This window comes from Tupaia chinensis, unplaced genomic scaffold (genome assembly GCF_000334495.1).
Source record: "Tupaia chinensis unplaced genomic scaffold, TupChi_1.0 Scaffold142914_1, whole genome shotgun sequence".
Classification (NCBI taxonomy): Eukaryota; Metazoa; Chordata; class Mammalia; order Scandentia; family Tupaiidae; genus Tupaia; species Tupaia belangeri.
The window spans coordinates 152956-175962 of record NW_006202759.1 but is presented as its reverse complement, the minus strand read 5'-3'; the positions used below and the strand labels follow the sequence as shown (position 1 = coordinate 175962).

At 45.1% G+C, this 23007-nt stretch overlaps 1 protein-coding gene across 1 annotated transcript in view; it reads left to right on the top strand.

The window, feature by feature from the left end:
- Positions 1–13007, top strand: part of CYP4X1 (cytochrome P450 family 4 subfamily X member 1) — a gene marked incomplete at its 5' end in the record, with an annotated part of 27076 nt that extends 14069 nt beyond the window's left edge. The window contains 6 exon segments of the mRNA XM_006163764.2: positions 656–756; positions 1328–1518; positions 6283–6416; positions 8895–8959; positions 10628–10710; positions 12392–13007. Coding sequence (XP_006163826.1) covers positions 656–756; positions 1328–1518; positions 6283–6416; positions 8895–8959; positions 10628–10710; positions 12392–12587 — 770 coding nt within the window. The 3' untranslated portion in view covers positions 12588–13007.
- Positions 13008–23007: the final 10000 nt, after the last annotated feature.

The following is a 23007-nucleotide window of genomic DNA, read 5'->3' as shown; positions in this document are numbered from 1 at the left end:
TTGCCATAAAGGCAAAGAGAGACAGAGACAGAAAGCAAGAAATCATCCCCTGGGGGGATGGCCACACAGTCCCCTCTCCTCCATTCTCCTCTCGGGACTTCGGGCATGCACGCCCATGCACCCAGTGTGATTTTTGTGGGGATTTATTTTTAGAATTATTTTACTTAACTTTATTTATTTTAATTTGACCAGGGAGGGACAGAGTGAGAAAAAGAGAGCGAGAAAGTGAGAAAGCAAGCTGCCAGACCCAGGACTCAAATCACTGTTGGCCATGTGGGAGTCCAGAGCCTTTAACCGCTAAGCCACCTGCCAGCCCCAAGTTTTAAGCCACTGGGTCCAGGACTCGAACCACAGTCAACTTCGTGGGAATCCAGTAATGTAACCATCACACCATCTGCTGGTCCCAAATGAAGTGTTTTCTTTTTTTTTCTTTTTTAATCAACTGAGTTTGTCTATAGAGTGCTGACCTAAATTGTCTATTTGAAGGGAAAAATAAGCCATTTGTGAAAATTAAATCTATTTAAATATGATGCATCCACTCTGGCCATTAGGCAAAATTTGGAGCTTTTCATTGACTATGACTTCTTTTGTAATGTATTCAGCTTTGATTGACTTTGCTGTCACTTTGGTAATGTAAAACTATTTTTCTACCCAGAAAAGATCATCCAAGACCGAAAGCAATCCCTCAAGAATGGGGTAAAGCAGGATCCGAAGAGGAAGTACCAGGATTTTCTGGATATTCTCCTTGCTGCCCAGGTTAATCTTCCTTTCTGATTCTGTGCAAATAGTCCGTTAATTAAGTGGGTAGGAGAATACGTGGGATGGGGAGACAAAGGCAAGACTGATGGTCTAGATTCAACCATACTTCGAATTAGTGGGTCGGCTTGGCTCCATGCAGTTCAAGGTAAAGACAGAATCCTCCAGCTCCGTCAGGGCGTCAGAGGAGACTGAATTACTGATGGACAGAATTTTGAGATTATCATACAGATACATGAAGTTCAGACAATCACAGGAAAATGGGTCACAAGGATGAGCCTGAAAAATGATGACGAGGAGGTGCTGCAAAATCAGGAAAAATCTTAGACTGTGAAGATCATGTCTAAGGCCTAGGGATTGGGGGACCCTCTTGCAGGCCCTGCTTTTCTTACCTAACTTCAGTTCTCCTTTATCCTCTGCAGAAAAAGTGGCTTCTGTTATACATTTGTTGAAATGAATTCAAATTAAGACCCTTATTTGAAACTTTCATTTTTTCCCCCTAAAACCATTATTTTGATTGGGTCTCCAAACATCTATAAACTGACATTTTAAAAAAGTATTCTACTTCTAGGCTGAAAATGGAGACAGCTTCTCAGATACTGACGTACGATCTGAGGTGAACACGTTCATGTTCGCGGGACATGACACCTTAGCAGTGAGCCTCTCCTGGCTCCTCTACTGCCTGGCTCTGAACCCCGAGCATCAGGAGAGATGCCGGGAGGAAATCAGAAGCATCCTGGGGGACGCACCTTCCATCACCTGGTAAGATCTACATCCCTAAACATTTCAGCCTGGTCCTCCTGGGCTTTTGCTCTATTATATGCCCCGGTACTTTAGTGACCATAGAGCCTCAAGGTAAGTGTCTGTAGAAGAGGCAAGTTACTCTTCCACTGGTTCTCAAGAATCCAAGTTCCGCTTTTGTTTTTGCAAAAGAAGTTCCCTCCTACATAAATCACCTGCTATTGTTTTTCTAATCAGTGTTGTCCAAAATGCCCCATTTCTTTTTTTTAACCCCGACTCTGGTAAATTGGAAGTGAGGACTCAGTCATGGGGCCTGTATTTAGAGCTTGAAGAGTAGGACACAGTGGGGCTCCTCTTCTGAGAAAGCTGGAAGAATCGTTCCATCATTGTAAACATCCTACCCCACCCCTTTGTCCCCAGTTGCATTCCCGAGGATCGACTTTGGATTCTGAACATAGCATTAAGTGATACACACTGCAGCTAAGTCTAGAAAATATAGAAAGCAATTTTAAATACTGAGGCACAAAAAAAATAAGTAAGACTTGGTGTGGGTCTTACCCTCAATCAGCTCACGGTGTAATACTGGAGACAGACGCCCCCACATACAAAAAAAAAAAATACCTTGAAGAATAACATGATAAGCGCAATGATAGAAATACACCCTGGCTACCACAGAAACCTAGAAGATAGGCACCTAAACTGGCATGGGGGGGCTCCCCCGTCCTCAGGGATTCAACGCTTAAACTGCCCCTTAGACGATGAGTAGAGGTTAGCCAAACTTTGCTAGACTTGAAGCATATCTTGTTGTCAATAAAGCCCAGGTTATAACTTGCCCCTCAGACGTTCTGTGTGCAAATTAAAAACATGTTCCCCATATAAACCTCACCTTTTTCCCTAGTTGGTCAAGGAGCAGAAAAGATAGATACGCTAAAAGTCAGTGAGCTACATGACTAGTAAAGAAATACTTTCTTAATCTCTATAGCACAAAATACAATGTTGAGTATGCATTCTTAGTGTTTAATACTTTTTGGCTGACAAAAATTATGCAAGTGTCTCTATACACATGTGTTTGTATTTCAAAATGACATTCTGGTGTATGTTTGCATTTGGGGATGACTAAACTAATCCATTAACTCACATAGTGATTTTTTTTTTGTGGTGAGGACATTTAAAATCTACCCTCTTGATAACTTTCAAGTGTGCAACAAATTATTATTAGCTATAATCACATGTTGTACAATAGATCTCCTGAATTTATTCCTCCTAACTAATTTTATTTATCCTTCAACTGTCTTCTCCCAAGTACCACCTCACCTCCAGACCCAGATAACCACTTTTCTAGTCTCTGCTTCTTTGAGTTTTATGGGTTTTTTTAGATTCCACATATAAGTAAAATCATATGGTATCTGTCCTTCTCTGCCTGACTTATTTCATTTAGCATAATATTCTCTAGGCTCATTCATGCTGTTGCAAATAACAGGTTTTTCTTCTTTTTTAGGCTAAATAGTGTTCCATTGTGTATACATACGATATTTTCTTTATCTGTTCATCTGATAATGGACACGTAGGTTGATTTGATGGCTAGGCTACTGTGAATAATGCTGCAGTGAACATGGGAGTGCAGCTATCTCCCTGGCTTGCTGATTGTTTTCTTTTCCATGTATACACAGAAGTAGAATTTCTAGATCATATGGTATTTCTAGTTTTAATTTTTTGAGGAAGACTCTCCATACTGTTTTTCATATGACTGTACTAATTTATATTCCCACCAAAGTATACAAGGGTTCCCTTTTCTCCACATCCTCACCAACATGTGTACCCCCTTTATCTTTCTTTTTTTAGAGAGATTTTCACTATAGGGCGCGTGCGCTCGCCAGACAGAGAGAAACATAGAGACAGAAAGCGAGAAATCACCCCCCAGGGGGGATGGTCATGCCACAATCCCTTCTCCTCCATTCTCCTCTCGGGATCTTGGGCACGCACACATACGCACCCAGCGTGAGTTTTAAGCCACCGGATCCGGGACGTGAACCGCGGTTGACTACATGGGAGTCCAGCAACATAGCCATTAGGCTAACTGCTGGTTCCCACCCTTCATCTTTTGATAATAGTCTTTCATCTCTTTTATAACAACAGTTGTGAGGTGATATTGTGGTTTTGGTTTGTATTTCCCTGGTAATTGAGCATTTTTTCCTATACCCATTGGCCATTTGTTTGTCTTATTTTGGGAAATGTCTATTCAGGTGCTTTGTCTAGTTTTCATTTGAGTTACTTATTTTCTTTCAGTTGGGCCTTGCTTACTTTCTAACCCAAAAAACTAAAATTAGAATTACTTTATGATCTAGTAATCCCACCACTGGGTATATACTCAAAGGAAAGAGTATCATTATGTCTTGGGCTCTTGAGAGTTTGATTATAATGTGCCTTGGTTTCTTTTTCTTTGGGTTGGTCTTACTTAGAGAAGTTTGAACTTTGTGAAACTGGGTGTTCATATCCATCCAATATTTGGACATTGGGGCTGGAGCCGAGTTAGAAGAATATTTCCAGATCTCGACCTGAGACCAAACTGGGCAAGCTTGTCTCCTGAGGCATCAGAGTGTATGACTCCTCCTGGGCCCTTTGGCCAATGATTTTGGTAGGACGGAGTCTAAACAGGACTGTGCTGGGCCCACAGGGAGACAGGGCCATTTCTGGGTCTGCAGCTGGGATCACATTCGTGTGTGAGTCTGCCCTCTCTAAACAACCCTCCTAGGTGTTGGGCTCCGCCATGTTTTCACACACTCCTACCCAAATCCTAAGACTCCCACATAAGCAATTCTGTCTGTGGATGGTTGTAAAATTATTATTGTTGTGAGAGTTTACAACTAAGGGTCCCCTATTCTCCCCTTTTACTAAGTAGTCATTTTTTATTCACTCATTGAAGTTAAAAATACTATATAATATCTCCCAATATGAATTAGACTTTAGATTTTAATTTTGACTGTGATGGATATCCATACAACTCAAATGTTGACTTTTCTCATTTTTATGTGGCATAAAAGTGAAAGCAGTAATGAATTCTGCCAAATGCAAAAATAAAGTCCAACAAATCTGTTAACTACCCTTTATTTTAACAAGAAAAATTGCAATGTTATTGTAGAGAATAAAAAAAAAATTTGATCTATAGTATGTCCTTATAGTTACATTTAATGCAAATGTAGGTGGCATTCTGAGATTTATAATTCTTCTAGACAAGTAATAAGACCATACCCTGAAGAAAGCTAGAAGTTGTTCAATTTCTCCATTTGTCTCTTGTCACCCCAGTTCTGCATTGGATTAAAATTCTTTATTTTGTTTTGTTTTGTTTCCTTTCGTACCACAATCTAGATGGATGAAACTGTCTTTCTTAATTAGACAAAGTCCCAGGGTAAGCAAAATTACTCTTCTTTATCCTGAGCTTGAGAAGGACAGAGCTTAAAATTACAATTTCACATTCCCAAATGGCCAACGTCTACATTCAAAATAAGTAATCAGAAAAACAAGCAGAAATACAATAAAACAAATAGATTAAATATTTTCAGTCATTCTCTTGAACCAACTTGACTAGCTAGTATGCAAATAAAAAATAACTTTATACTTCTGGTGTTCACACTTTAAATCTGCCCTGTGGGGTAAATTCTTCCTACCTCTGGGGCAAAATCCTAAGTGGTTCTCAGAATTCCCGTCTAAATCACAACAATCTTGTGTCAGAAATTGAGTTAACTGAGCCAGTGTGATCATGAAACCTTCACATTCTCATCCACTTGGAGCTTCTCCCTTTATCACAGCTTGGTACTTCTTTGGCCCTGGAAGCTGGTCTTGAGTTCTCACTCTCTCTCACCAGTTCCGTGGACAACGAAACATGCTTGTACATTCTTGCCCCGTCCCTGCTGCTCTCGCTGCCTCTCTCTCTGTTCTGAATCACAGCCTTCCATCATCCTGTGCTCCCCAAACTTCAGGGAATATATGTCAGATCATCTAAGTGATCCTGTTGAGCCTCCCTTGGTTTAAGATGGAATGGGAGGTAAGTGAGAAGCTCCTCCATTTCCATGGCATTCCAATAATCCTCATTAAAGGATTTTGTTTTTCCTCTCAAAATTCTTTTTTTAATAATTACTTTATTTTATTTTATTCATTGTCATTATTTTCTTTTCCATTTTTTTTTAGAAGTTTTTGCTATAGGGCGCGTGTGCTCGCCAGACAGAGGAGACAGAGAGACAGAAAGCAAGAAATCACCCCCTAGGGGGGCTGGCCACTCCACAATCCCTTCTCCTCTGTTCTCCTCTTGGGATCTTGGGCATGCACGCACACATGCCCAGCGTGAGTTTTAAGCCACCGGGTCCAGGACGCGAACCACAGTTGAGTACGTGGGAGTCCAGCAACATAGCCATTATGCTAACTGCTGGTCCCTTTCTTTTCCACTTTTAAAGTTGACCAGAGAGAGAGAAAGTGAGAAAGCAAGCTCGAACCACAGACAGCCAGGTGAGAGTCCAGCCACATTAACCACCACACCACCTGCTAGTCCCCCTCTCAAAATTCCTAAGCCTCCACTCTTCATTTCTTTTTTTTTTTTTTATGATGAGTTAAGGCTTCCAAATCTTGTTTTTAGAAATCTTAGCAAATGCTTTACTGGAGGTTCACTTTACTAATAAGCTTTCATCTGCAGGCTGTATTTACCAAGGACAAACATCAAATGGAAAACAAAATCAGTATTTACAATTACGATATGGAATTTGAGTCTCTTCCTTCCCTCCCTTGTCCTCACAGGGACCATCTGAGTGAGATGACGTACACCACAATGTGCATTAAGGAGACATTCCGATTGATTCCTACAGCACCATCCGTTTCCAGAGAGCTCGTCAAGCCCCTTACATTCCCAGATGGACGCTCATTGCCTGCAGGTCTTTGCAATTTTTTCCTGGGCAGTTCCTAAAGACTGTGGGATCCTGGGAACCACAAAGACAAAGATTGGTGGGTTTCTTAGTTCTTGGAGAAGTCCAAAGAAAATCCCAAGGACATCTAGCTTAGGGTTGGGCACATGTTAAGAGCTCAGATGAGAAAGAAAAGGGTCTGAGGAAGGACACTTAGAAGAAAAATAGGGAGGCAAAGCACTAATGGCACAAAGAAATGTGGTGTTATCTGTTGGAGATATTTTATAGTTTTCTCAACTGTACTAGGGAGAAATGTCCACCTGTTGAAATATCCATTTTGTGGGACCAGCAGTTAGCGTAATGGCTATGTCGCTGAACTCCCATGGGCGGCGACGCGCCCCATAACAACAACCCCCCAAAAAAAAAAAAAAAAAAAAAAAAAAAAAAAAAAAAAAAAAGAAGAAGAAGAAATATCCATTTTGTAAGCCAAATAATAATATGATTGAATGTATGAAAGAAAATGAAATTGAGAACCAGCAGTTAGCGTAATGGCTGTGTCACTGGACTCCCACATAGTCAACCGCGGTTCGTGTCCCAGACCCAGTGGCTTAGAACTTACACCGGGCATGTGTGCGTGTGTGCCCAACATCCCAAGAGGAGAATGGAGGAGAAGGGATTGCAGTGTGACCATCCCCCCTGGGTGGTGATTTCTCGCTTTCTGTCTCTATGTCTCTGTCTGTCTGGCGAGCACACGCACCCTTTAGCGAAAACCTCTCCAAAAAAAAAAGAAAAGAAAAGAAAATGAAATTAAAAATAAATTAACTTAAAAGATAATAATTTAAATTAAACACAAATGAAAATTGAAATAAAGAGTTCAGACGATAATGCCTTGATCCCATGCGAGTTTCATAGCCAGTTTCAGTAAAGCTAAACAGGATATGGGCTGGATTTAGGTAAAGCAAAATAGAGACCTGTCTTTCTGGAATCCAGTGTGTAGTGTTTCTTCCATTACGGTACATTGTTTCAAAGATCATCTTTGGGGACCAGCAGATGGCATAATGGTTACATCGCTGGACTCCCACATAGTTGACTGCCCTTTGCATCCCATACCTGACAGGCACATGTGCATGCGTGCATGCGTGCTCAAACTCTCAAGAGCAGAATGGAAGAGAAGGAATTGCAGCGTGACCATTTGCCCAGGGCATGATTTCTTGCTTTCTGTCTCTCTGTCTCTCCAGCAAGCACATGCACCTTATAGCAAAAAAAAAAAAAATGTTCTCAAAAAAAAAAAAAATCACCTTTGTCTGACTGAGTTTGAGACCCAAGTGAGACATTTCATGGGAGGGAAATACCATTATCTTTTCTGGGAGAGCCGACAGGTTTCTGGCCTCTTCGTTGTAACATTCTCATAATTGCACAGCTCTTGATAGTTTACATATTACCTCGGCTTTTTTCCCTGGAACATGACTTTGCCAGACATTTAAACAGATGTTTTCAGTTTTCAAAACACTTTTAAATACTTCTGGTATAAAATACCTATTGGGGAAACTCCAATGTGCAGACGGGGTTAACTAAACAGAGTTAAAACTCACAGTCCTCACACTTGGAGCCCGGTGCTCTTCAGAACGACCTGGGTTTCTGAGCAGGGCAGGTAGGAGGCAGAGGGGTCACATGAGACATCCTTTCTATTAACTCTTGCCTTGGGGAACAACCTAACAGAATTGTTGTAGCCAACACCTTCAGCCTATCACTGCTACTTTGCTGACAGGTCCAGAGTTAACTTACCAAAAATTATTTCTGACAACCAGATAGTCCTCAGATTCTCTCTTTTTTGTCTTTGTTTTTGTTTTGTTTGTTTGTTTATCCCCAAACCACATAGATATTTACCCAAATTCCCCATTTTCCATACACAAATAGCACCAACAGAAATTTGTCACTGGATCTGTATAATAGAATTACAGCTTTGTTCTTAGGTATTCAAACTGTCCCTAGTGGGTACTTTATAGCCTGTTAACAGATATTTACTTCAGGCCCAACAGGTAGCATGATGGTTAAGGCGCTAGACTCCCATATGTTCAACCATGGTTCGAACCCCAGACCTGGTGGCTTGCTTTCTTACTTTCTCTCTCTCTTTCTCTATTTCTCTCTCTGGGGAGCACACATGCCCTATACCAAACTAAGAAATAATAATAATAAACAAAATTCAATAAACAAACATTTATTTCATTTCTAAACAAGAAACGTAAATGTGATCTATCACTCTGATGTAACACGAACAGCTTTTGGAGATATGGTCATGAATTAAGTAAATCATTGCTTTGAAAACTAAGGCGTGAGCCTAAGCCTCATCCACCGTGTGTCCCTCCCTGGTGGCATCAACCACAGAACACAGAGCTCAGCCGGGAGCTGGCTTCTTCCCTTCGAGAAGAAAAGTCTTCCTGACAACAGTATGACTGAAGCCATAGCTTACTCTTTCCTCCTTTCTCTTGCATTTCCCTTCTTTTTCAGGAACACTTGTGGTTCTCAGTATCTGGGGTCTTCACCACAACCCTGCAGTGTGGAAAAACCCGAAGGTATGACCCTCTTACACGAAACTACTTCAAAGAACAAACACTGGGCAGCTCACCTTGGGGTAGCTGAGCATGGAAGTGGCCACACAGTGAAAGCAAATCATGCAAAGCTAACAAAAACTCAAAAAACGTTAAACTTTTCCACTAAAAGAAAACTCTTCTCCTTCCCTGAGTCTTTGCTCTGAATGAACAGACTGACTTAATGCCATTCCATCTGCTCTCAACTACCTCAGTCATTTTCTTAGCAAACACAACCAAATACCTGGATAGCTGCAAGACTGTAACTGCCAATAGAAAAATTCAGTGTGAGTTCAGGCTCTCTATTGCTGGATGTAACTATCAGGATCCCAGCAGAAAATCAAGGACACAAGTGGGGCACTTTGGAAAGTTCTTTATAATGGAACAATTTACAAAGATATGGGCCAGATTAGGAAAAGCAAAATAAAGCAAACAGCTGCCAAAAGTGCTTCTAGGCTTCATGGGACACAGGAGGGATGCATACAGACCCTGGAGAGAGAGGACTCTGGACAAAGGCCGTCAGACCGGAGCTGTGGCAAGGCAAGCTGCCAGCCTGAGACAGCTAGTGGGGAGGAGTCCGGGGACTAAAAGCCTCTCCTCCCACTCTGCCAATGCTGTTAACCCAGCAGGAAGTCAGGTAACATGTACTGGTGCTGCCTTTCACACAAGTCCTAAGGTTTATGATCTAGTACGTGTAATGGGAAGCCAAGACTACATGTCTCCATATTGACCACAGATATTTTTGCCTGACTTCTAAGAGTTTCACTCTTGGGAACAGCAGGTGGCATGGTGGTTATGGCTCTGGACTCCCACATGCCTGACTGTGGTTCGAGTCCCAGACCTGGCCACTTGCTCTCTCTCTCTCTGGTGAGTGTGTGTGCCCTGTAACAAAATTTAAATAGCAATAATAATAATGACAAATAAAATTATATAAATAATTATTAAAAAAATAAAAAGAAGAAAGTGCAGGGACCAGCAGGTGTCATATGTGGTTAAGGTGCTGGACACTCCCATATGGCTGATCACAGTTTGAGTCCCGGCCCTGGTGGCTTGCTTTCTCACTTTCCCTCCCTCTCTATGAATCTCTCTCTGGTCTAATTAAAATAAGTGAATAAATAAAACTAAATAAATAAATCTTTAAAGAGAGAGAGAAGGTGCACTCTTATCTCCAAAGTAAAATAATACCGTTGTCCATAAGATGTTTGCTTCCCCCTTACTTAGTCTGTTGCAGACGAGTGGCCTGGGAGGTCAGACCTGGCTGCAGAGCTACAGCTCTGCAGGGTAGCGAGCATAGCCACGGTGGCTGCTGAGCACGTGCAGTGTGGCTAAGTTCGAATAAAGCTGTGCTGCAAGTGTGAAATACACGCTGAATTTTGAAGACATGCTATTTTAAAATGTGAAATACTTTCTTAATAATTATTTATATTGATTATACAATGGAATCATTTTGTGGTTAAATAAATCCTATGATTAAAAGTCATTTCATTCTTTTAAAATATGACTATTAGAAAAATGACTTAAAGTGTGGTTATCGGAACATTTTAAATTGCACGTGTGGTGATGTTACATTACTAATGACCAAGGCAGAGTAGCTGCATAAGAAATATGGTCATGCTGTTTGGGGATGGTGGCGGAGCTGTCCTCTCATTTCAGGTCTTTGACCCCTTGAGGTTCTCTCGGGAGAATTCTGATCAGAGACACCCCTATGCCTTCTTACCATTTTCAGCTGGACCAAGGTAAGAACCGTTTAAAGTTGTTGAAATACACAAAATATTTACTTGGACACAGCCTACTCTCTTCAGTTCCTCAGACTGATCCATTCTTCCACAGACCCCATCTTTTCAGTTGGCCATGACTTAGGTCTTGGTCCCTATTTAGGTCCCTAAAGGGGTCAGTTCATTTCACAAAACACAACACGATTCTCTGTCCCTTGCCTCAGACACCTGTCCCTTGATGTACGGTGTTACTCAAAGGCTCAGTGCAGCCCATTCCCCTGTCAGAGAAACAGTCCTTAGAGTAACTCCCGCTGACGCCTTGCTATGGGGAGGCCATCATGTTGGAGCCTTTCAGCCCACATTCTTACAGAGAACAATGTAATCCAAACTCCAGACGTTCCTGTGGCATTTAATGTGGACATGTTGCTGTCCTCTGTGCTTCAGACTAGTCAGCCTCATACCTTATTAAAGAGTTAAACAAGGACTAGCAGGTAGCATGGCCATTAAGGCACTGGACTCTTACATGGCTGACTGTGGCTCAAGTCCCATACTAGGTGGCTTAAAAATGATGCTGGGGAACCAGCAGTTAGTGTAATGGCTATGTCGCTGGACTCCCATGTAGTTGACTGCGATTTGCGTCCTGGATCCGGTGGCTTAAAACTCACACCGGGCACATGTGCGTGCGTGCCCAAGATCCCAAGAAGAGAATGGAGGAGAAGGGATTGCGGTGTGGCTATCCCCCTTGTGGAGTGATTTCTCACTTTCTGTCTCTCTCTGTCTTTCTGGTGAGCGCATGCGCCCTATAGCAAAAACCTCTCAAAAAAAAAAAAATTGATGCTGGGTACATGTGCATGCATGCACAAAATCCCAAAGGAGACTGGAGGAGAAAGCACGTGCCATGACCATCCACCCTGGTGGTTGGGGGGGGGGGGTAATTTTTCACTTTCCCTTTCTCTCTCTCCGTTTCTCTCCAGTAGCCACATACGCTCTATACCAAAACTAAAGTAAAAGGGACCAGCCGTTGGCGTAATGGCTATGTCGCTGGACTCCCACGTAGTCAACCGCGGTTTGAGTCCCAGACCCAGTGGCTTAAACGCACGTCGGGAGCATGTGCATGTGTGCCGAAGAGCCCAAGAGGAGAATGGAGGAGAGGGGATTGCGGTGTGACCATCCCCCCCTGGGGGGTGATTTCTCGCTTTCTGTCTCTATGTCCGTCTCTGTCTTTCTGGCGAGTGCACATGCCCTATAGCAAAAACCTCTCCAAAAACAAAAAAAGGAAGAAGAGAGAGAGGGGGCTGGCAGGAGACATGGTGGTTAAGGGCGCTGGACTCACACATGTCCCACTACAGTTCAAGTCTCTCTCTCTCTCTCTCCCTCCCCATCCTGGTCAAATTAAAATAAATCAATAAAGTCCAATAAAATAATTCTTTATAAAGTAATTTAATTTTATTTGTTTATTATTTTCCTTCAATTTGACTAGAGTGAAACAGAGAGAGAGTGTGAGAGGAAGACTGAGAAAGCAAGCTGCCAGGTCCAGGACTCAACCAACAGTTGTTAACCATGTGGGAGTCCAACACCTTAACCACTACACTATCTGTCAGCCCTTAAAAGGATCCTTTAAAAAAAAGAAGAAGAAGAAGAAGAGAGTTAGAAGAAGCATAATTTCTTCAAGTCTCACTTCTTTTTTCCCTCCATGACACAGGAATTGCATTGGGCAGCAGTATGCCATGGTTGAGTTGAAGGTGGCCACTGCCTTGATTCTGCTCAACTTCAAAGTGTCTCCAGACACCACCAGGCCTCCTGAGTTCTCGAACCAAATTATCCTCAAACCCAAGAATGGGGTCCATCTGCACCTGGAGAAACTCACCGAATGTCAAATCCCAAGATGTAATGATTAAATATAACATATCCTGCTTTTAAGTTGAATGTACAGATAATAATCCAAGAACATGGAGATTAATCCAAATGTGGAGGGAGGGTTGGAAATCTACGGCGCCGCACATGAGCCAAACACATGCCTAGGTAACATGAGGGCATCCGTTTGTTTATGACTTGCAGAGATTCAGATTGTTTTAAATTTTTGCCTACTATTAATGCTATGCACTAAGTGCTTTGCTGGGTGACTTCCTGTATTTTTTGTTATTTTAGAAGATAGTCTTCAGAATTACCCAAGAGATGAATGCATGCTTACTGCAAAGACAAATTCTTAACACCAGAAAATTATGTAGAATAAACATTTCAAATCCCACTTCACACAACACACCTCATGCCCTAACCAATCCTTTTTTTTTTCTAAAAATAAAATATTTTGGTCTTCATTCTTTCAGACTTTTTCTTGTACCTTTCATATGTATGTGTGTATTCTTACAGAGAGAATTATACCTATATTGTTCTTGCTTTTTTCACTTAATAAAAAGCAACCTTATTCCTTATTATGGCATCACGGTATTCTGTAATATGGATGAACTATAATTTAGTTAACTATTTTCCTTATTGAATCTTTAAGTTCTTCATCACTGCTAAAATGTGCTATTGGTCATTTATGTTTATTGTTGTTTTGGTTTATGGTTTAGGGGTTCTTTTTGGATCTTTGCCATCGGTTGCGTATACTCACCGGAGAAAAACAGAAAGAGAGAGAGGGAAAGTGAGAAATCACATCCACAGGATGATGGCCACTCTACAACCCCTTCTCCTCCACTGTCCTCTTGGGATTTCCAACACTCACACACATGTGCCCCACATGTTTTCATTTAGTTTTCTGGGTTTTTTTTTTTTTTGAGAGGTTTTTGCTATAGGGTGCGTGCTCTTACCAGAGAGACAGAGGCAGAGAGACAGAAAGCAAGAAATCACCCCCCAGCGAGGATGGCCGCGCCGCAATTCCTTCTCCTCCATTTTCCTCTTGGGGTCTTGGGCACGCATGCACATGTACCTGGCATGAGTTTAAGCCACTGAGTCCAGGACTCGAACCGCGGTCGACTACAGGGGGGTCCAGCGACATAGCCATTACGCTAACTGCTGGTTCTCCCCACCCTGGCATGTTTTTCAAGCCAGCAGGTCCAGGACTCAAACCACACAGTTGGCCATGTGAGATCCAACTGCCTCAACCACCATGCCACTTGGCCGGCCTTCTCCTGGATTAATGGCAGTTTTGCTCTTTACTTCCAATATCTTTGTTTTCTTTTCTTCAAGTCTTGGGTGGCCTCTAGAATATCCTTATCCCGTCCCTCACCATAGAAAAGATGCTTTGAAGTAGTCACTGATAAATATGAGAGTTACCGGTTCCTAGCGGTTTTCTTATAAAATTTTAATAAGAGTTCTCCAATCACTAGCCCTTAAGTATTTTTTAAAGATTTTTTTATTTATTCTTCTTATTATTTTTTCCTTTGCTACAGGGAATGCATGCTCACCAGAGAAAGACAGAGAGAAAGAGAGAGAGAGAGAGGTGAGAAAGCAATCTGCCTGGTCTGGGGCTGTAACTACAGTCAGCCTTGTAGGAGTCCACCACCTTAAGCACCACACCATCTGCTAGTCCTGATCCTAAGTGTTTTAAAATAAAGATTGAATGTTGACTTTCTCAGCATATATTAATATCACCATTTGTCTTTCCTCCTTTAATCTGCTCACTAATATCAAACAATCTTTGCAGTACTAGGATAAAATACATTTAGTAAGGTTTGTATGTGTGTATTTGTGCACACACACTTCTGTATCCATAAATGAGATCTGTACACCTGGTATATAAGAATCTATCACCATCGTTACAAGTGGAATTTGTACCAAAAAAATACTGAAAACAAATAAAATGTTCAAAAATGTATGGTAAGATAGGATACATTCAGTTATGTAAAGATTTTGTTTGTATTTTCAAATGAGTTGTCTTTTACTATCATCTTTAAAATACCATGTAATGGCCTTAGAAATCATCACTAGTTTGTTACTGTAGCTGGCAAACACTTCGATCTTACTCATTCAACCTGCTGAGCTGTTCCCTTTTCAGAGACACAGATGCCTTCCAAGAATTTTCTTCTGTCTTCATTTTTAACCATCGTGGCCTGCTGTGTCAAAGCAGTTGGATTTGAAACAAGTTCAGTATCATTGCCTTCAAGGATCAACTCATCTTTCTGGACTTGAGATACTGAACAAGCAATACCTGGTTGTATTCGAACCCTCCAGATACATTTTTCACCCAAGAAATTTCAGATTTCAACAAGTGACCCGTCTTCCTGAAGAATCACTTTGACGGGGACATGAGCAGACACAGACCTCATCTTGTAAAGGAAGCCCAGGGTAGCACCTTGACCATGTTCTGGATGTGACTACAGACAGTGCGAACTGTAGCCAGCTCCCTTCTGTTTCCCACCATTTGTCCATCTGCAGCCTCTGGTTTTTGTTTCCAAGGAGACTGAGCTCAATATTGATGTGATTGAAATCCCTCTGTAGGGTTTCTCTGGGGCCCTTCACAATAACTGTGCATCCCTTCAGCGTGATGTCGACATTCTCTGGAATGTCTGACAATCTGATTGCTGAGAATGGTCTTCATCCTCACAGTAGACGTGGCAAAGAGGGGTGTGTTTGTTTTAAACTTGCTATAAAGCATGTGTACTCTCCAGAGAGAGAGACAGGGAAAGTGAGAAATCACCCTCCAGGGAGCAGATAGCCATGCCACAATCCCTTCTCCTCCATTCTCTGCTTGAGGTTCTGGGCATGCACATTTGCGCCTAGCCTAGTGTTCAAGCCAATAGACCCAGGACTTAAATTGCATAGTAAGCCGTGTGAGATCCAGTCATATTAATCTCTGTGCCACCAGCTGGACCAATAGGTTGTATTTTTTTTAAAGCAGAGACTATCTGTGTGTTATAACAAAAGATAAACTTTAAATACAAAAAGCAAATAGCTTAAAAATAAAAATGATAAAGACCAGCAGATGGTATAATGGTTACATCACTGGACTCCCAAGTAGTAGACCGTGATTCAAGTCCTGGACCCGGTGGCTTAAAACTCATACCAGGCGTATGTGCATGCATGCCCAAAATCCTGAGAGGAGAATGGAGGAGAAGGGATTGCAGCATGGCCAGCCCCTCCCCCCCACGGGGTGATTTCTTACTTTCTGGTCTCTCCGGTGAGCACACGCATCCATTTCACTAAACATTGCCAGGTGGCCATGAGCACTGGGCTTGCCTTGGGCTTTGCATCGCCTAAAACCTCCGCAGTACAACCAACTGCCTACGACACAAATCCTGGTGGCAGGTACGCCCCGTGGTGGTTGGGCAGAACATAGCACTCAGGTAGTCCTCAAGAAAGTAACTAAACTCGAGGCAGGGCAGGACCTAAACACCTGGCTTCCGGCCAGGGATCTATCCATTAGGGACACCCCCACATCCCCCCTGAGATTTCACCAATGACAACTTCATTCAGACACCCAACCTGGGCAGACTCCCGTCTACTGGCAGGTAAAGGGGGAATTGCTGGTGCACAAGGCCGGCAGTCCAGGGGGTGTCCCGATTCTCAGAAGCTCATGAACGAAATCTCAAGGTAATGAACCAAGAGGATTTTGAATGTTCCCAACACAAGTAATGACGCATGGTTGAGATGATGGGTGTGCTGAATATCCTGAATAAATCACTGCACAGTGTACATTCTTGTTCTGTAAAATCACATTGTGCCCCCACAAATATGTACAGTTCTAACTTGTTAATTAAAAAGAAGCAGCGGACAGAAGATAGTCTGCCTAATAAGAGGGGTGGAAAGATGTCAGGGATACATCCCGAAGGAGGTGAGGCTGGCAGAAGTAAAAACATGAACCTTGGGTGTGGACAACACAGACATTGAGGCTTGACCCAGCATGGCAGGAGGTGGGCGAGGAGGCAGCAAACTTCCAGGAATGTAGAGCTTCTGAGAATTGCAAGCAATAGGAGCACAGAGACTGGAGAGGTAAGAGGCCGAGCTAGAGTGTCTCCATCTAGTGGTGCCTCAAGATATTTCAGGCAAAATGGGGAAAGGGAAAATTATGAGGGCTGTTGCTAACCTTCACCGAGCACTTCCTGTACGCACTTTCTGGACATGTGTTAACTCATTTGTGTTATATATATGTGTGTGTGTGTGTGTGTATGTGTGTATAGATAGATAGATAGATTTATATATCAACTTATTTACTCGTGACACTGCCTTATAAAACAGTCAACACTTTATCCCTAACGTTCATGTTCAGATGCTGAGATACCTTTGTTAATAATATTAAGCACAACAATAATTATAAGCACAACACCATGCTAATGTAAAATTGGCAAGACTGGGCCAACCCCGTAGCTCATGGTTAAGTGCTTTGCTTTGGAATCTGAATCCTCCATAGATGACCACAGTTCAAATTCCAGCCCCTGCTGCTTGGAAGACACACTGAGTGCGTTCATGTGTGTTCAAAACCCTGATGCGATGAGGAAATGGAGGAGAAGGGATTGCAGCATGACCAGGCCCGTCAACGGGTACTCCCTCTCTCCTTCTCTCTCCCTTTGTGAGAATATGTGCCCTCTGACAAAAGAAAAAGAGAAAATGATAATGCAATCGGCAGATGAGTTTTGCCTGGGAAAGTCTGTCTCCGAGCCCAAGTGTACAGCCACTAGTGACACCTGCCAGAGGAGGTGAGATGGCAGAGGAGGTTAGTGCCATCTGGCAGGTGTGAGGGGCTGCCTTCCGTCTGGATCTGTGTTTGGCAAGGTCTCCTAGCAGCGGAATGGTGGAAGCTGTAGCAAAAGCGAAAACAAGAAGAGGAAGGAGGCAGCTGCAAACATCCTGGCAGAGGGGAGCTGGGAGGGATGAGAGGGGAGACATGGAAAGTGAAGTTCCATGGGGCTGATGGATGGGGGGATTCCAGCGGCTCCCCTGTCTCTGGCCTGGGTGAGTGGGTGCCACTGACAGAGACAGGGGACTGAGGTTAGTGACAGATCGAGCAGCCCACTCGACTTCAGGTGCTCATGAGCTAGGGGGGATGTGGAGGGGGGGAACAGGGCTGATGATTTAGAACCTGATACTTTATAGAAAGTAATGGAAGTAGACAGGGTGGACAAGGCCCCTGTCCCTTGTTCAACAAGTATTTACTGGGGACAGCCTATCTCCAGGCCTGTGCTGGCCACTTGGACATTACAGTACACAAGCAGACATGGTTGTGCCTCGGGGAGTTCAGAGTTCACAGTCTTATCCAAGAGAGGAACGCCATAGCTAGGGTAAGCCCACTGTACATAAGAGCCTGAGAAGGTGAGAGCAGGTGTCCGGGAACCACTCCCTAAAGGAAATGGCTTTCATCCTGTTGCACTGAGAGCAGATGAATCAGACCACCGCATCTCACATTGAGAAGACAGGACTGAGACCAGCAGATGGCATAGTGGTTACGTTGCTGGACTCCCTCATAGCTGATCACGGTTCGAGTCCCAGATCCAATGGCTTGAAACTCACCCCCGGTGTGTGTGTGTGTGTGCCCAAAATCCCGAAAGGAGAATGGAGAAGGAATTCAGATGTGGCCATCCCCCTGAGGGCTAATTTCTCGCTTTCTATCTCTCTAGGGAGTAGATGCACCCTATAGCAAAAAAATCTCTCAAAAAAAAAAGAAGAAGACAGGACTGTTGTATTGGTGAGCGCATTCCCAGCAGGGGTTGGAGTGAAAACCAAGCCACAGACATACATGGAGAGGCCAGTGGGAAGGGTAGAGGGGACACAGCAAATGTCAACCACTCCTCAGACACTTGAAAGAGTATCCACTCACCCAGGTGCATCTTCCCACAGGGACTGTAAGCTCCATGATGCCAAATGCTAGTTTCTTCTTCAGCTCCCCACTTCACACACACACACACACACACACACACACACACACACATGAATCACAGAGAACTCCACGCTGGGGTAGAACTAGCAACAGTTAGTCAAAAGAACCACGATTCACTAACTAGCTATTACTAACAGATCTCTCTCTGATTCTGCTTTTTCCTCTAAAAAATGAGCCTAGTTAGGGCCAGCCAGGTGGTGTGGTGGTTAAGAAGGCTGGATCCCACACGACCAACGGCATGATTCAAGTCCTGGACCCAGCAGCTTGAAAATCATGCTGGGTGCATGTGCATGTGCATGCAGGCATGTGTGCCCAACATACCGAGATGAGAGGGAATTTCCGCACGGCCATCCTTCATGGGGGCTTTCTCACTTTCTCTCTCTCTGGAGAGAACATGCACCCTATTACAAACTAAACTAAATAAATAAATCAAGTTAAATTAAAATGGGCCCAGTTAAAACCACCTGGAGGATCGTTGTGAGGATCTGGTTGAACGTTCCACCCAGAAACCACCCTGCACGCCCACAGCAGCCCTCGGCTTCGATGCAGAGAACAGCGGCAGCAGCAACCCGTGTTTAGACTTGAGGAAAACCCCTGCCCAGCCTCAGTCTGGCTCACAAGCTCTTGGGCCTGAACACCCTCCCTCTCCCTTCTCCCACTCCTCCTTGACCCTTCCCCACTTTGCCAGGCCTCTCCTCACCCCCACAAGCCGCAGTCAGAGCTGGCCAAGGGCCCAGTTAATCATTTATGAAGTCCACAGAGAGGACTGTATTGGCCCTGGCAGTGCAGAACCAACTAGCATAACCAGCAGCGTGATGCCTCGAGAGATGCAGGGCACAGACGGCCCAGCACGTCCTGTTCCCGCTGACCACGCACAGCCTCCAGCCTGCTTCTCCCTGCCTCCCTCAGCCTTAGAGTTTAGATTCCAAGGTGCAGCGTCAGGAAGTTGGGCTAAATGACTCTAAGGATCTCGCTAGCTCGGATGTATTTGGCCTTGCACCCAATCCAGGTCATTCTGTAACAATAATAACAGTAATAGGGATAAATGGTACCTGGGCCAGCCCTGTGGCCTGGTGGGAAAGGGGGCTGGATCCCACATGGCCAACCACAGTGTGAATCCTGGGCAGCTGGAAAACCACTCCAGGCCCATGTGTGTGCCCAAAATCCTGACTGCAGGGAGAAATAGAGAAGAGATTGCAGCATGAGCATCCCCCATGTGGGGTGCTTTCTCCCTCTCCCCCCTCTCTGTCTCTCCGTTTCTCTCTGGCTAGTGCATGTGCCTTCTGGGAAAATCTTTTTAAAGAAAAATAAATAATAGCGAACAGTCACTTTGCACTGGCTATGTGCTAGGCACTATTCCACGTGATCCCTCGGCATGGTTCCTTTTCACACTTGCAATATCCCTTATTAGCTATTAGTGCCCCCGATCTGCAGTAACCTGGAGCTCCGGGTGTCGATTTATCCACGGTCACACGGTATGAAGTGCCAGAGCTGTACCACACCAGGCAGCCAGGCCCGAACCTGGCTCATCCTCAGTGGGTGCCCTGCTCTAAGGCAAAAATCTCTAGCTCAACGGCAACCTGCTCAGCTGAGCTTCAGACCTCCCCTGCCCCACCTGCCCCAGCCCCGGGCTTCCCCTGTAGTTGTCCCTCGGGTGCCTACTGTCCACAAACACATCCCCACCCCACACACACTCCTGCTTGTCCCCAGCATCTGCCATCCTTGGTGCTAACTCCTACAGTGTCCTTGAGAGTCAGAAAAGGCGCCGTTCCCTGTGGGTGACTCGGGCCTGGTTCGCAGGCACCGGCGCAGGGGCCTGGCTCTATCTGCCAACGATCGAATAGCTCAGGACAAACACCAGGATGTGTTCTCGTTCTCTCTTTTTCTCTCTCTCTCTCCCTTTCTCTCTCTCTTTCTCTCTCTCCCCTTCTTCTCCTGTGGCTGGGGTCTCCAGTCTTACCCCTCACTCTCTCCAAAACTGACCCAGAGCAGAGGCTTCGGGGCTCCCAGACCATACCGAGAAAAGGAGGGTGATGTCAGGACCGAGGTGGCTAAGCCCCGAAAGCTCAGCTCCTCCAGCAAGCTGTGCACGGACCCTGAGGTGCACATTGTCCAACGTGGCTGCAGGGGCCCAGGAGTGGGCACTGGAGGTCCGGCAGCCCTTGCAGCTCACGGCAAGACACACCCAGATGTGTGTGTACATGTGTCCAAAAACCCTAAAAAGGGAGAGATGCTGGCACAACCAAGGGGGTTCCTGGGAAGGCTCAGTTCAAAGGTTCTGCGGAATCCCCTTCCTGTAGAGAGTGTGACCACCAGGTGGCGGCCAAGGCCACGACCAGGCAGGGAGAGCAGCTCTGCCAGGAAAGCCAGATGGACCAGCAAGGCCGTGACTGACCCCAGGACCCTCAGCCAGAGACAGGAGTGGGCAGGAGAGAGAAAGAGAGAGAATGTGCACACGTGTGCTCCTGTGTGGGGTGGACATACAGCTGGACAGACGACGCATTTATTTCCCTCCTTTGAGGGGACTTTATAAGTCTTCCCTTCCTCTGTCCAAATCTGCCTGGGTGCTGGTGACACAGAGAAACACGACTTTATTTTGCCCTTGAAGAGCTCCTAGACGTGGGGCTGGAGCCTGGCACAGACAGCATTTTGGGGTGAGTGGGACGGGAGTAGAGAGGGAAGTGCCGGGACTGGGGTTGCCCCAGGGACCTGCCTAACCCAGGGGTGGGGGAGGAGCTCCCCACAAGGACGGCCATCTAAGCTGATCACAGAGGGTTTCGGAGAGCCTCAGGTACCATAAAAGCACACGTGTTATCTCCGTTTGCTCCTGGCAACCCGACAGGGCAGACACTCTAGAACCAATTTCACTTTCCGAAAGGCTAGGGGGTCCCTCCAGCAGTGAGAAGCAGAGCTAGAATCTGAGCCAGTCCATGTAGTTCCCAGGCTAGCGTTTGGCCACCACGCACTGCCAGGGACAGTACCAGGGTGAGAGCCAGTCAAGCAGTCAAGACATCTAGCCAGATCTGGACGGAAGGCAGGTGCCTCTGACCCTGGTCCCAGGACAAGTTGGTGGCTCCAGCCAACTGACTTCCCCATGAAGTTGGTCTCAGAGGGCCAAGCAAGTGTGTGTGACTTGGGTCACACCCCAACACCCTCTGCCAGGACCTCTACCCACAGCCTGGGGGAAGAAGCTCTCCTGCAGTGTTCCTGCTCTGAGAGCTCCCTGGAGCATAACAAGCAATACATCTGGGTGCCCCAACCATGAGAGAGTCTTTTTTTTTTTTGGAGAGGTTTTTGCCATAGGGCGTGTGTGCTCACCAGAAAGACAGAGAGAGACAGAGAGATAAAAAGCAAGAAATCACCCCCCAGCGGGGATGGCCACGCCACAATCCCTTCTCCTCCATTCTCCTCTCAGGATCTTGGCACACATGCACACGTGCCCAGCATGAGTTTAAGCCACCGGGTCCAGGATTCAAACCATGGTCGACTACATGGGAGTCCAGCGACATAGCCATTACACCAACTGCTGGTGCCTGAGAGAAGTAATCTTGAAGCTCATCTTGACCAGTTAGCACTCTGCCCGATAAGAGGTGAGGCCTTTCAAAAATCCACCACCCTGGGCCAGCCTGTGTCATGGCACTTAAAGCCATTGGATTCCACATGACTGACCATGTGGTTCAAATCCCTGACTAGGTGGCTTGAAAAACACACCAGAAGTGTGTGCATGTGTGCCCAAAAATCCTAAAAAGGGAGAGAAACAGAGAAGGGATTGCAGCATGGCTATGCCCCATGGGGGGTGCTCTCTTGCTTTCTTGCTTTCTCTCTGCATCCATCTCTGTCTGTCTGTCTGTCTCTCTCTCTCTCTGTCATATATACACACGTTATGGCAAATTTGTTAAAAAGAAAAACACCCCCAGGATGGAAGTCCCTCTCCAAGTCTAACTGCAGTAGACAATGCTGCAGTCTCTATTCAACTGTGCAGTTCCTAGGTGAAGACTTTCCTTTCTTGCCCTAGTGTGGGTGGAACCTGTCATGTAACCCTGTGAAATTCCCGTTTTAGGTAGGGGAGGAGAAGAAAGGTGCAAGCCCTGTTTCAGGAAGCAGGAAGAGCAAGGATGTCCCGAACAGGAAGAGAACGTCCTGATCGGAAAGCTGGGGCTTAGGCAGCCCGATTGTGCAGCAGAGCCGCGGAGGGATCCACTGGCCATGATGTGGGCCTCCAATGAGTCATAAACCCTGTGATTTCCAGGAAGCTTGGGAGGTTGGGGAGCTAGGGAGCCAGCTGGAGAGAGAGGGCCTTGGGCACTGAGCTCAGCTGAAGAGAGGGGAAGGGAGACAGAGCTGGGCTGGAGACAGAGATGATGAGGACTGGGAGAGACAAAGAGAAGGCCAGCATGGAGCGGAAGGGGGGGGGGGTCCTACAAAGGAGGAAAATAATGGGGAAATAGGGAAAGCCCAGGCCTTTGGAGGGTTCCTGCAGGGGACCCAGCCCTCCATATGGCTGG